Below are 13019 nucleotides of genomic sequence, written 5' to 3'. Positions count from 1 at the left end.
CTTTTGCCAGCAGAGGAGAAGACGAGAGAGGGCGACAGATGTGATGTGTTCCTAGTCCAGTGCCCGGCGAGCAGGCTGCGCTTTAGGTCTACCTATGCTCATGGGCCCCAGTGTGAAGGATCACTTCTGGACACTATCTGTAAGACTAGAGCTATAGGCTTACTATGGCTGCCATTCCCATGGTGCGACCAAAGATCGCTGTGTCGCCCTGTTGCTCCTTCACTAATGCAAGTGGATGCAGTCACATTCTGACCCAGAGAATTTATGACTTTGACCTCTAATCACAAAAAATAATTTTCAGCACTGCTCGGGGGTTTTTTGCAACTAGAATTCACAGTTATAGCACCTTCTGGGTCGCAACAGGGCTCTATTCATCTACAACGGTGAAGGAGCCACAGGGCGACACGGCGATCTTTGGTCACAAGACAGAAAGAATGCCCACAAGTGAATAGTGCCTCCTAATGCCCTCCACATAGGTACTAGTGCCCTAATTGTGCCCTCACTACAAATAGTAGTCTGCCCCATAGGTAATAGTGGCCTGATAGTGCTCCCTAACATAGATATTAGTAGCCCCCACAGTATACTTTCCTGTCCTTGGTGCTCCGTTCTCCATCACAGAGTCCATTCAGTCTCGCGCCAGGCACTTTACCAGTCGCTGGTAGGGCTCCGGTGACATATTTGAGTGATGCCATCAGTCCCTCTCCAGTGATCCCCGAGGCCACTAATCGTGGTGACATGAGTTGCAGGACTTCCTACAATGAGAAGCCAACATGAGAATGAATGGACATTGACGGTAGACATTAGGGTGTTGGAGACAGGTGTGTATGCTTTTATTTTTATCTAATTTTGCACCTCTTTGGCCAACACAGGCGTCACTGCAATTCATGGACAATCCCGTTAATATTCCCTACTAATGTCCCACACACTTTAATCCCCCACCACCACCACAGGATATTGGCCTCCATCACTGCCCCACATAATATAATGACACCATGACTGGTCCCTCATACAGTGGCCCCATCATTGGTTCCCATACAGTATGGTGGATCAGTGAGGGGGCCACTATGTGGGAGGATCATTGAAGGTACCACTGTATGGGGGGAACCAGTGAAAGGGGCATTGTATGTGGGGACCAGTGAAGGGACCCATGTATCGGGAAACCAATGAAGGGACCACTTTATGGGGGACAATTGAAGCAGCCATTATATGGAGGGACCACTAAATGGGGAAGACCAGTGTAGATCAGAGGTGGTCTTCTCAAAGATATGGTCTCTTGGAGAGGGGGCAGCTTCAGATAAAGTCTACAGCATAGGGTCAGAATAAGCTGGGAATGGGAATGTATATGTGAATATATATGGTTAGCATGACAATAATCCCAATAGTACCAAGCACAGTAGAACTGCTTAGATGTAGTTTTGTGAATATCAATATATTCTTTATCTAAACATCTGAACTATTTGTTTTCAGAGCCACTTCCTATATCTCTTCCAACCACAACTCCTGAGGTTTCTGTCTGGGATGTCTCGAGCTGCTCCCTTGTGGATGGACGTATTCTACTATCTAGAGGAGAAGAACAGGTAGACAGTTCTTTGTAGACCATTATTTCCACCATCAGTGGTCCATACTATTATCCATCCATCCTCATTAACCATTATTACCATGGTATCATGATGTTGATGGTTTTTGCAGACGTCCATGCAGAAGAACATGGTCACCATATAATGTCCTACGTCTACTATTGTGTAGTACTACACAGTCTAAGGATACACCAAATTTTCATCCAGAGTCAGGCCCTGAGATAAATCTGGCACAAGGGAAGACTGTCTAGTCTAAGTCTTGTGGCCTCTTTCGATAGCTGGTAGATGGGTGGCTTATCTACTCATCCTCCTCTCTGGCGGTAGATTATCTTAATCTACTTTTCTTTTCCAACACTCCTCCTAAACATTAGATGTTGGGCCAAATTCTTCAAGATCTACAGGTCCACACATTAGTAATGGCCCATCACAGCCATCCATGTCTCGGATGTCTATGGCCGCCGTTACCTGTACCAGTTCCCAATGAGGACAGTCCATTACCCAGAATTATGAGACGTTATTACATCTAGAAGTCTCCTTTTCTCTCTCAGGATGCAGTTCGTACCCGAAGTCGAGCAGGAAGTTGTGTGTCCAACAATGATCTGGCACAGATAGACAAGTTAGACACAGGTAAGGTATACGTAATGCATCGTATAATATGTTGTATCATAGGGCTACTGGTATATAACAAGACTGAGACTTCCAATGATATACAGACAACAGCCAGGTAAATGTAGAATGAGTGGTGAAGGGTTAACCCAGCCAAGCACTATTAACGTACCACTTCCTTCCGGCCGGAAGAGGCAGATTAGAGAAGACTTCATCAGCATTAATAGACTTCGCTGGTTTCCAATGTCTGTATGTGCATCTCAGGAACTCGCTTACCTACTGTAGCATGCAACCCTCACCGCTGTCCTCAGATTCTCGACCTGCTTACCTACTTTAGAGACATTTGCACAATGCTATAACTTGCAGGTTGTCGCAACACCAGTGCGTTCACCTTACAGGCACAGGTTGGTTGGGCAGTAGTTGGGTATGAAAGAACCACAACTGGTATACCAGCGCCAAACCCTACAGGTCTACACAGTGTGACAAACAAAACATTACAGTACTCCAAAGTACACGAGGTGCAAGCAACACCCCTGTTCTAACAGGTGACACTCACACTTGCACTCACAGATTCAGTTCTCGTGACATGATAGTCTGCTTTCTAGGACAACATGGACTGGACAGAAGTGACATGTGGTTGGACTGGTTTATTCCTCAAAAGACGCATGAACTATACCAAGTCCTCACCCCGGAATAACCTAAATATGAAGCCATGACGAGCACGGGGTCATACCACAGGGGGCGCCAAAGATCTTCCTGGGCTACAACTTCTAGGTGCAACCACTTTACTTGTACCTGAGAAATAAAGATAGGAACCAAGACATCACGTTACATTACCAAGCCATGGGACAGTACTTCAGAAGATCGGTACAATGACCAAACAATGTATATAAGGATTGATTCACATCTGCATTGGAGTCTCCGTTTTTTTCTCACTCTCTTCATTTGATCTGATTTCTCTGTCGCTTTGCTTCATGTTGTTTGTACTTTATGGCCTTCCTCAGTTTGGTCAACATGGGAGAGCCCCGAAATGTGTACAGGCTCTGGTCACCACAACAGGTCTCTGGTCACACTGTGCAGTCTAGCAGGCATCTCCTGCATCACCTCTAGTGCCTGTCTGCCCCCTAGTGGCACCAAAGCATATAGTCACTAGCCACCACTGGCAGTACCTCAGATCTCACACTCACTAGCCAGCGACATCCCATCTGATATATTTCTTCTAACCTGGGTCTTCTAGCCCTTTTTGAGCTGCATGTCCAAATTGTCAGCATGTTAGGCGCATGTCAATCCCATCACACATCACATTTGAAGGGGTTGTCCTGTTTCAGATCAATATCAAGGAGACAAATGTCATTGTTTGTAAAATGAAAAGTTCTACGCACGGAACATGCGGAAAACACACGGACCCCATTATAGTGTATGGGGTCCATGTGCTTCCTCTGCACACCGCTTGCCAATACATTCGGTAGTCCGCTTTGGGGGTCCCCATGCGTTGGATTACCGACGCAGATGGGAACCAGGCCTTAGTCTTATACTGTACACATGTGGCTAGTGGCATCCCTGACTTATTTTGTGACTTATCCATGTCAATAAGAAACCATCCCGTCTTTCTTTTCACACCTGCGATGGCTTCTTCATTTAACCCTATATTAACTGATTTTTTTTTTTGTTTAGCTACAGACGGCGCTCCCGATGAAAATGTAGAAGCAGATACAAAGAATCAACATAATAATGTAAAGGTAATGTGATTGCTTACTGTCACAAGCAATGCACCTGTGTAAGCCGCACAAGATCAGGACACAATTCAGACTTTCAGTGTAAGGCCGGCTGCAGACGACCATGCTGCAACCGGCCTGCCGTGATTTCAAAGCACGGGTCGCACAGGGGGAACACAGGGATGTCCTTCCGGGGCCCCTTACATTAAATGAATAGGAGTCACAGAAGCACGGGTCAGGAGTAGGTCAGGAATAGGACCTGTCCTATCTGATGCAGCCCGGACTGTCGGCTCACACATGGGATTGTGAAAATCACTAGCATGTGTACAGGCCCATACAAAAGAATGGGTCAGTGTGCAAATACACAAATAATACACTGACCCACACCACGGTTGTCTGCAACCGGCCTAAGGCTTCCTTCACATGACCTGAGCTGCAGTACCAGATACAGCCCAGGGACTGGCATACCTCCCAACTTTTGAAGAACTGAAAGAGGGACAAAATGTGCTACGCGCGCCGTGGCAAATTTAGCTCCACCCACTTTTATGTTGACTCCGCCCATTCTCGTTCATTTTTCATGTGCTCCCACACAGTATAATCATCCTACAGTCACCCGTAAATTATATGTCCCCCTTCTATCTCTCCCCCAGTTTCATATACACCCTTCATCTGCCCCCAGTTTCATGTCCCCCCTCCATCTCTGCCCCCAGTTTCATGTCCCTCCATCTTTGCCCCCAGATTCATGTCCCCTCCATCTCTGCCCCCAGATTAATGCCCCCCCATCTCTTCCCCCAGATTCATGTCCCCCATCTCTGCCCCCAGATTCATGTCCCCCCCATCTCTGCCCCAGTTTCATGTCCCCCCATCTGTGCCCCCAGATTAATGCCCCCCCATCTCTGCCCCCAGATTCATGTCCCCCATCTCTGCCCCCAGATTCATGTCCCCCCCATCTCTGCCCCAGTTTCATGTCCCCCCATCTCTGCCCCCAGACTCATGTCCCCCCATCTCTGCCCCCAGATTAATGCCCCCCCATCTCTGCCCCAGTTTCATGTCCCCCATCTCTGCCCCAGATTCATGTCCCCCCATCTCTGCCCCCAGATTCATGTTCCCCCATCTCTGCCCCCAGTGTCATGCCATCCCCTCCTTTATCTGCCCCCAGTTTCATGTTCCACCTCAATGTCTACACACAAAAACCACTTACACTCACCTTTTCCTCGCTCCTCCGCCGCTCTCTCCGCAGTCTCGCTAACACAGTTGTAGGTGCGATGTGACGTCATCACATCGCGCCTACACAGCCACTATCCGGAGTGCAGCGGCAAAGCAAGGCGCTGAGCTGTGACAGCTCCTTGCTTTAGTCGCATATGTATTCAACTCAGATCTGCGTCCTCCAGACGCAGATCTGAGTTGAAATCGGGACATACCTCCCTCCAACTGGGACTGTGGGACACGCACTGAAATCGTGAACGTCCCGCGGAAATTGGGACGGTTGAGAGGTATGGACTGGTGTAGCCCCATGTGGCAGGTGGGAATTAGGTTTTGTAAAATCCTATTCCAATGCAGGAGAGGATCTGTTCACACCATGCATATGATCAGAGGTGTAACTTAAAGTTCTTAGGTTCTAATGCAAAACCTATAACAGGGCCCCCACTTACGTTGCACTGTGTATAATACTGGTATCTTAATATACTTTGGGCTTCCTTAGTCTCCCGGGCACAGAAGCGACTGCTACCTCTGCCCCCTATACCTACACCCCTGCATGTGCTGTACAACTATTGTATATGCTTCCAATATAAATGACATATGTATCCATACACTTCCATGGGTCCTTTTACCTTACATATCATTTATTATAGGATATTAGAGAAATCAACAAAGGTAATATCCAGCTGCCAATTTATTCATGTATTGTCAAGAGGAATAACAGAGGAACGACACAGATTTCCTATACCGCTCAGGCACTGTGAAGCGTATGTCTTTTCTATATTAGGGTCATAGTGTGTCTCTAATAGGGTTGAGTCTTGACTTTTCAGGATCGATTTTGAAATCCGATTTCCGATCATTTTTCATTCGAACCTGATCTCGATCCCAATTCCGATCCCAATGCAAGTCAATGGGATTTTTTTACTAATCGGTGATCAGATTTTAAAAACAATCCTATTCACTATACAGCATGGAATCTAACAATTGAACGGTTTAATTGTTGGAATCCAGGCTGTGTAGTGATTTTTTTTAGTCACTAAGTAGCCAGAGGATTTTTTTTTAATCCTCTAGCTACTTAGTCCGCCCTGGTGTCCACTTACCTGCAGAGATGGCTGGTCCGGTGCTCGGTGTTCTCGTTCTTCTTCGTCTCGCTGCCCCCTCCTCCCAGGTTAGGAGAGTGTGGGCGGGTTAGGAGAGTGTGGGCGGGTACTGGGAGGGGAGACGTCACGTCTCCCCTCCCAGTACCCGCCCACACTCTCCTAAGCCACAAGCCCCGCCTTCTTCCTAGCTCTTTAACACTAACCTGGGATGCGGGGACAGCGAGGCGAAGAAGATCGAGAACACCGGGCAACGGACCAGCCATCTCTGCAGGTAAGTAGCTACTAGAGATGATAGCTAGTCTCCCATTAGAATGAATGGACGCAGCCGATGCACAGGGGATTAAGGCTGTGTGCCGGCTGCTTCCATTCATTCCTATGGAACCGCAGCGGAGCCTTCATACTGAGTATACACTCCACTCAGAATGAGCGGAGCGTATACTCAGTGTGAAGGCTAACATTGTTAGCTTTTCCCACAATGCTTGGCCAGTAGCAAAGCATTGTGGGAAATAATCACCGATCTCGATCCCACCTAAAAAGATCGTGTTCGGAATTCCGATCGCGATCATGAAATTTTCTTGATCGCCGATCGGAATCCGATCTTTTCCGAACACGATTGCTCAACCCTAGTCTCTAAGTCTCCATTTTCAATAGGTATTCTGGTAATTTCAGGTTTCCCCCTATTCAAAAGACAGGAGATCATTGTCTCAACAGACCCCCCGTGATCTCCAGAAAGAGGTCCCTTGTTCCCTGTAGGAATAAAGTGGTAGGTCACGCATGCATGATGGCTCTCCATTCATCTCTGTGGGTCTGCTGCTTGGGTATCTCCGACAGTCCCATAGATATGAAAGGAACAGCAGCGAGCATGAGTGACGTGCCATTTCTATGGGACAAATTCTTGAGATCATTGGACGTCCCAGTAGCTTTACCAATAGTTGTTCTCTATCTTAAGGGAATAATTTGAACCTAACGGAATACCCCTTTAATTTAGGACTGAGCTATCCTTCATCCTATAGTACTGGTACCCCCAGGTCTAAGTTCCCAGTGCTATATAATTGTATTAAATTATCTTCTTAGGGATTAATTCTGAAGAGGAAAAAAAAGAAGAACAGAAAGAAGACGGGGATCGTACAACTGGATGATGGGTACTTACCTTACATCATTACATATATGGCCTCTTTCACCTGAGCACTATGTATGCCTACATACATTTACATATACATGACCTGCTGTATAAATGGCGCTTAAAAGTTTTCATACTGCAGTTTTGTTGTATTATCAGCCATGATTAGCCGAAAAGTATGGCAGAACATGACGATATTTGCAAAATTGCAGCCAAACCATGGCATGTCACAACTTCATGTTCATCATGGCAGAAACCATACTAAAAAATCAAAGTGAAAGCACAAACTAATACCCAAATATTAGGTCTATAAAGAGGACCTTTCATCATCTTGACAATTCTAGATTTGCATTATGTAGTAGCTGCTGCTCCACTGATTCTGGCACAGTTGGAATTTTTTCTCTAGCCCACACCGTTCCTGAACAATCAATGCAGTTAGTTTTGGTGCCTGATATGTTATTTAAACTCTGTACTGTCAGGTGGACGGTGTCATAAACAAGCAAGCAAGGGGGTGTGACTTAGATCCCCTAACATTGCCTCTGATCGGAGCGCTAAATCACACCCCTGTCACGTACAGACAGACTTAGCACATGATTTAAGTGTAACTGTCAGGGGTAAATTCACTCCACTCACTGTGTCTTGTATTTCCCCTTCACTCAGGCTGCAAATTGAGTGTAAATTGCAACCCGACGCAGTTCACACAACACACATACACACTGCCACCACTACTGACTTTGGGCTCAGCAAAAACTGCATCTTTTCATACACACTTTAAAAAGGTAATAGGGTCAGAGAGCAAACACAAAGTACCATTAAATTTAATGATTTAATACCCAAGGGGGTCAGTGCTGTATATTAGAAAGACGAAACAAACAAGATGACAAACAAGCCAAACAGTATTCAAAATAAAAGGAGGAAAACAGAGTAAACATGATAACCTAGAGTCCTTTTGGTTCCATTAAGTTTGGAGGAACTCTTCTGATGGAAAGGGCACACCCAGCTGGCTCCAAGATGTGATCAAAGTACCAAGGTATTCCCAGTCCTTTGTAATGGTGCTGTCTATGCCTCCTGCCAGAGCGTCTACCTCCTCCCCATTCCACATCCTGAAAAGCTGAAAAATGGCTGGTTTCATTCGCGCCTTAGAAAGAGGGATACGAAACAGATGGTCAAGGTCACTGAGAGTTACACTGTCTTATGTTTCACTGCCAAAGAAGTTGTAAACCTATAAAACTGCCTTGGCAGTATATCAGGTCTTGATGGCAGGAAGAAGCTTTTCACCCTGACCTTCCCTGACATTCCTTGTATACAAACATACCAATGTGATATCAGTATATTCCAGTATATATTTCACTAATTAAACAATATAATTCAGTAATGATGCATACATAAGTGGGCTTCTTTTATCACATCCCCCCCCCTTGCCTGCTCCTGCATGACACCACCCACCTAACTGTATAGAGTCAAAATAGAATACAGGCACCAAAACTAACTGCACTTTATTGCTCAGGAATGGTGAAGGCTAGAGAAAAAAATACTGCTGTGCCAGAATCAGTGGAGCAACAGCAGATGTTAACAGATGCTATGAACTAGAAACGGCGGAGACGGTGGAAGGTCCTCTTCAAAGAGATTCTAAAATTAAAATCAAATATATTCTCACTAACACGTAGGAATAGCCTTAGGAAAAGCTATTTTTCTCCTACCTTTAGATGTCTTCTTTGCGCCGCCGTTCGGTAGAAATTCCAGTTTTCGTCGGTATGCAAATGAGTTCTCTCGCAGCACTGGGGGTGGTCCCCAGCGCTCAAACAGCACTGGGGGCGTCCCCAATGCTGTGAGAGAACTCCCCAGCGCCGCCTCCATCTTCTTCAGGAACGGCCTCTTCACGCACCTTCTTCCGGTGCTTGCAGTCAAACTTCTAGGCCAGAGCTGACTGCCCATGCCCGTGGCCACAAAAAAATGGCCGCTTACACAGTAAAATCTGCAATTAATTTTACTTTGCCTCATGTGGATATATCCTAAGCGTACAGATACATGCGGCATGATGAATCCCTATGGAATAATATTATGTCCCATAAGTACACCATGTTCTTCCCTATAAGTAATGCACCCAACTCGAGTCTTTATGAATCCAGGAGAAAAAAATTCATGACTGCATATAAAGCACATATAGATACAGTATAGCTCCTTAACAGACTATAGACATAGCATAACCACAATATGGCCATGTACATTGTATTACAGGAGCCTGCATGCATCACGTGAGTCGCTGAGCTGTGGGGAAATCTTGGACCTGAATAATGAGAGAGACATCATTGTAAGGGCTCTACATAGCAGTATACTCGGGGAGCAGTTCTGCTTTGAGGTAATGAGAACTTCCATGTCCATCATTGGCTGAATTAGAGAATGCCATGTCTCTTACATTGTACACCACTATCTCTCGTAGGTCATCACAGCTTCTGGTAGTCATTGTTTTGGATGTTCTTCAGTCCATGAGAGAGATCGGTGGATTGACAATCTCCGCAGGGTTGTTCAACCAGACAAGGTTAGTGGATACCTCACATGGTAGTATACACAAGTCATACTACAAAAATATAAAAAAAATTATACTTGTAGACCATTGTCCAAATTCTGTCCAAATTGCTGAATTCATGTTCTTTATTTTCTCTGCTTGTTCAGGATAATTGTCAACGTGAAGAGTCTTCTCTTAGTCTTTGGATCCATGAGGCCAAAGGCCTTCCCCAGTCAGGTCTTGGTTCTCGTGCTCGTTACTTTTGTGAAGTCCATCTAGATGGGTGTCTTTATGGACGGACGTCAAGTAAAGCAGTTGAAGCAGGAGTGGTATTTTGGGGAGAAAACTTTAACATGATGGACTTGCCATTCTCATCAGGCCATATTGCTCTTCATCTTCTTCGAGAGGGCAAAGATGCCACTGGAGTAGGGACTGTTACATTGGCATTGGAAGGAATGAAGGAAGGAGTGGAGAGATGGGTGCCTCTTGGTGGGGATTTGACACTGAGAGTACGAGGCAGATATAGGAAACTTTGTGTTCTCCCTCTGGTTCAGTATAAGGAGTTTGCAGAATATCTAACCTGGAGATATCTCAAGTTGAGCAGAGCAATGGAGCCCATTCTAAGTGCCCGTGAAAAGGAAGAGCTTGGAAGGTCAATGATATATGTCCTGCAAAGCACTGGCCAAGCCAAGGTGAGAGAAGACTTGACGTTTATACCATTGATCAACTTTTACTGTTCCATTTATATTTTTTTATTCTTCTGTAGGAGTTCCTTGTAGACCTTGGCGTAGCTGAGATTTCGCGATATGATGTCCAAGACTCATTAATTTTCCGTGAAAACACTATTCTCACAAAGGCTATTGAAGAATACATGAAAATGGTGGGACAAACGTATCTTCAAGAGACCCTTGGTTCGTAAACATGAGACTTCTCCTAAAGATCAAAGCTTGTAGACATGAACATGACCAATAACATCCATAGAAAAGAGGCCAAAGGTCCACAAGCAAATATAGTTTCTGGCATTACTTGGGTTCCATTATAGAATCCGTAATGGCCTCCAACTACCATGCGGCAGAGTAGTGGCAGATGAGTCTCTGGGCACTCTCAGATTTGAGGGCCCTCAAGCAAGTGCACACTGGTGTTACCTATAAAAAATAATTTCAGTTGACAGGGCTATGAATGGTATCGAAGCACATTCACATTTAGGAAAACTCAAATGAGCTGCAATACCAGACCTAGCCTTTGGACAAGTGTGGCACTATCTCTATTTAAAAAAAAAATAAAAAATTTGGCAATCCCTAACAACTAATATGTTTCTTACCATTACTAAAGTAAAACCCCAAAAAATAATTTAACATAAATTGTGGCGAACCATGAATAATATGTGGAAACCTTATATTGTCCCTAGGCCCGTTTGTCACTCACGTATACACATCAACAGAGAGTCATGAGGTCGACCCACAGAGATGTTCACCAGAGGAACTCCAAGAAAACAGAGAACATCTATGGAGGAGCTGTGAAGAAGTTATTGAGAGCATAATGCAGTCACAAAAGTAATGTTAATACTGTTAATACCGATTCTGAGTTACAAATGGTGTTATACTCCAGAGCTGCATTCAAAATTCTGCTCTGTTTCAATGACAAAAATCAGATTTATGAGTTTAGTTGAGCTCTTATCATTAAGTTAGATTTACTAGTTCCTGGTGTGAATACAACTTGCCCAACTTTGTAAACACTCAATAGAATTTAGAGACCTGTCCATGGGAGATTTCAGCTCTGAAGCCTAACCATATTGTGACTGTAGTTAAAATACAGTCTGTATATAAAAATCAGTACAATGCATTTACAAAGTTGCTCAACTTTTTTTGTAGATTCATTCTAAATAGTAAATGGCATCTGAAGGTGAGCATTTAGATGACTATGGTCAATATTGGAGGCTTGGTGGTACTGCATTAAAAACAAGCAATAATTGGTAATGCAGATCACTACATGGGCTCGGAAATACTTCCAGAAATCACTGTTTGTGAACAGATCACTGCGCAATCCACAAATGGAAGTTAAAGCTGCATCATTTACAAACAGTTGTAAAAACAAGAGGGGTTGACTTACGGCAGCAGTGTAAGGCCTATTCCACTTTGTAAACATTGTACATTATAAAACGTGCTACCTCCTTGTCTTTCGCTGACCTCAGGTCTAAATGTAATCTTCCTCCTAGTAGCGAGTTCCCATATATATAGATAAATCATCTAGTCCACTCTATCTTCCATGGCCCTCATGTTCCTATACCCATGAATTTCCAAAATCTTTGCAAATCTGAGTGATCCACAGCTGGCCTCATGTCAGGGATTTGCAGGGTTCTCTTGGATCCATCCCTTAGTGGGATCACTACACATCCCTATATGCAAAAATGGGATATGTATATCCTTACCTCAGCTTATCTTATTGATAACTGCCCCCTCCATCACTGGAGGAGTTGTACACCAGGTTTAGAGAGTCTAAGACATAGAAATATTTGACTGCTCCTCTGAATAAGGAGGAAAAGGGATTTCAAGCTATTTGGGGACATATTTTGGGTACTCCATGAACTATAGATCCTTGATGTATATTTCTTCTGGTTCCCTGCTCAGTTGAGGAGATGCTTAATTACTCATTCTATTCCTCTCCCCCTACCCCCTTCTCTCTTGGATTGCGTCTTTTGTTACCCCCTTATATGGTTTGTACTTTGGGCATTATAACTTTTGCCCCTTATTGACTATTATCTCATGGCCTTTGATGTTTCTTTTTTGGCTCGTATTTTGCGTGACCATTTTATATTTGCTCATGTGCACTTTGTCCGTATATAATTGTATTTCTTCAAAACTTTAGATGATAGACATGTGTATATATGTGTATATGTGTTCTATATTCTATAGCAGGGGTCAGCAACCCCCGGCATTTGTGCTAAGGTTGGCACTTCAGCCATATTTACCCGCCGTAGACACAGTCGGAGGGGAGGAGGCTCTAAGGGGTTTATGAGGCGAGGCATCTTAATGTCTGGGCCATGAGCTAGCACAGTCAGAGGGCAGCATTTGCCTATGCAATTCCGGTTTTGTATCCAAGTGCCAAAGTAAACTATGATTTGGCGGCTGAGCTTGCTAAAGTAGGCGTTTCCAACAAGGCTGGACAGATTTGTAAGGGCTTATGCAACAACAAAAA

At 44.6% G+C, this 13019-nt stretch overlaps 1 protein-coding gene across 1 annotated transcript in view; it reads left to right on the top strand.

Moving 5' to 3' along the window:
- RASAL3 (RAS protein activator like 3) overlaps positions 1 to 13019 on the top strand; it is a 37311-nt gene that overhangs the window by 15108 nt on the left and 9184 nt on the right. The window contains exons 2-10 of the mRNA XM_075276124.1: positions 1468 to 1577; positions 2126 to 2204; positions 3858 to 3922; positions 7273 to 7340; positions 9557 to 9677; positions 9759 to 9857; positions 9992 to 10516; positions 10591 to 10735; positions 11233 to 11377. Of these exons, the coding sequence (XP_075132225.1) occupies positions 1468 to 1577; positions 2126 to 2204; positions 3858 to 3922; positions 7273 to 7340; positions 9557 to 9677; positions 9759 to 9857; positions 9992 to 10516; positions 10591 to 10735; positions 11233 to 11377 (1357 nt within the window). The remainder of the gene's footprint in view (positions 1 to 1467; positions 1578 to 2125; positions 2205 to 3857; positions 3923 to 7272; positions 7341 to 9556; positions 9678 to 9758; positions 9858 to 9991; positions 10517 to 10590; positions 10736 to 11232; positions 11378 to 13019) is intronic.

This window comes from Leptodactylus fuscus, chromosome 5 (assembly GCF_031893055.1).
Source record: "Leptodactylus fuscus isolate aLepFus1 chromosome 5, aLepFus1.hap2, whole genome shotgun sequence".
In the NCBI taxonomy this organism is placed as follows: domain Eukaryota; kingdom Metazoa; phylum Chordata; class Amphibia; order Anura; family Leptodactylidae; genus Leptodactylus; species Leptodactylus fuscus.
This window is presented reverse-complemented; position numbering and strand designations above follow the sequence as displayed.